Source organism: Bison bison, unplaced genomic scaffold, assembly GCF_000754665.1.
Source record: "Bison bison bison isolate TAMUID 2011002044 unplaced genomic scaffold, Bison_UMD1.0 scf7180017853745, whole genome shotgun sequence".
NCBI lineage: Eukaryota > Metazoa > Chordata > Mammalia > Artiodactyla > Bovidae > Bison > Bison bison.
The window spans coordinates 15,069-16,265 of NW_011484318.1; the positions used below are offsets into that span (position 1 = coordinate 15,069).

Sequence of the window (1,197 nt, forward strand, 5' to 3'; positions counted from 1 at the left end):
CCAGCCTTCAGCCCATTGTCACTAAGCTTGACCTTGAGCGGTGGCGCTCGCTCCAGGAGCTCCGGCCGAAGGAAGGGCGGCTTCAGGCGAGCAGCCAGCGGCAGCCGGGGCGGCTCCACCACATACCTGCGCCAGGGCAGAGGGTCAGTGGCCAGGGCGGCCGTGCTTGAATGCGTGCCGAGGGAAGGGCCCGCCAGGCGAGAGCAGATTGGACAGGCTGAGAGCCTCACCGGGGCGCCAGGGGGCTGCACAGCACGTGCTCCACGTTCCCGTAGCAGCCGCGGGTGAAGGGGTTCACGCCCCCACGGAACTTCCCCGTCACCTGTGGATATGGAACCCCTCAGCCAGCCTGGCCACCCAGGGTCAGCCAAGGAGGGAAGACAAACAGGGACAGCGGGGTTCCTCAGAGGTCAGTTGGGCAGCGTCAGCACAGGGATGTCCCCCACCTAGGTCACCAGGACCTGCCCCTGCATGCAGTGGAACTTCTAGGTTGATTCACTGGTGGCCACAGTGGCCACCGATGGGGGTCTGGAGGGGTACAGGGCAGGAGAGACCCTACGTGCCAAACCCCACTGGGGGCTCCAGGGCTGGAGCCTTCCCCAGCACTGCTGCACGTCAGCCAAGGGCCCCCAGGCCCCTGCTCCGACCATGCTCCTGCACGGCATCGTGTGGCCCAGGCTCCTCGCTCAGGCGGTTGGGGACCCGCCCACACCCATCCCCGTCAAGAATGCGCGGCACCCCCCAGGTCTGCACCTGCTCGTTGGTGGTGCGGCCCCGAGTGACCAGCACCACGTGGAAGCCCGTGAGGCCGACGACGGGGATGAAGAAGAGGCCGGCCACACACATGACGGCCATGCTGGCCCGTTAAGGCCAATGGCCAAGGGCGAGGATGGAGCAGCTGCCTGTGGCTAGACGGCTCAGGCCCTCCCCACCACCCCACTCAGGGAAGGGGACCCACTCCCCGGGGGCTTCCGGGCTCCGCCCCAGCCCTCCGGGCCTCGACTTCCCCACGAGATGTGTCTCCGGGCCACACCGCCTTTGTGGTCAGGCCAAGGATACGTGATGGTGGTGTGGGCGGCGCCCAGCCCCTCCGCGTGGTTCAGCACGTAGACCAGCCCGAAGGCGACAACGCCCACCATGTGCGCGCTGAGCGACAACAGGAACAGGAAGAAATAGCGGTAGTTGCGGCGCCCGATG

General features: G+C 67.3%; 1 protein-coding gene across 1 annotated transcript in view; it reads right to left on the minus strand.

Moving 5' to 3' along the window:
* ZDHHC8 (zinc finger, DHHC-type containing 8) overlaps positions 1-1,191 on the minus strand; it is a 5,324-nt gene extending 4,133 nt beyond the window's left edge. Inside the window, exons 1-4 of the mRNA XM_010855348.1 lie at positions 1,060-1,191; positions 754-856; positions 231-322; positions 6-126 (exon numbers count right to left, since the gene is read on the minus strand). Of these exons, the coding sequence (XP_010853650.1) occupies positions 6-126; positions 231-322; positions 754-856; positions 1,060-1,139 (396 nt within the window). The 5' untranslated portion in view covers positions 1,140-1,191. The remainder of the gene's footprint in view (positions 1-5; positions 127-230; positions 323-753; positions 857-1,059) is intronic.
* Between the last annotated feature and the right edge of the window lie 6 nt (positions 1,192-1,197).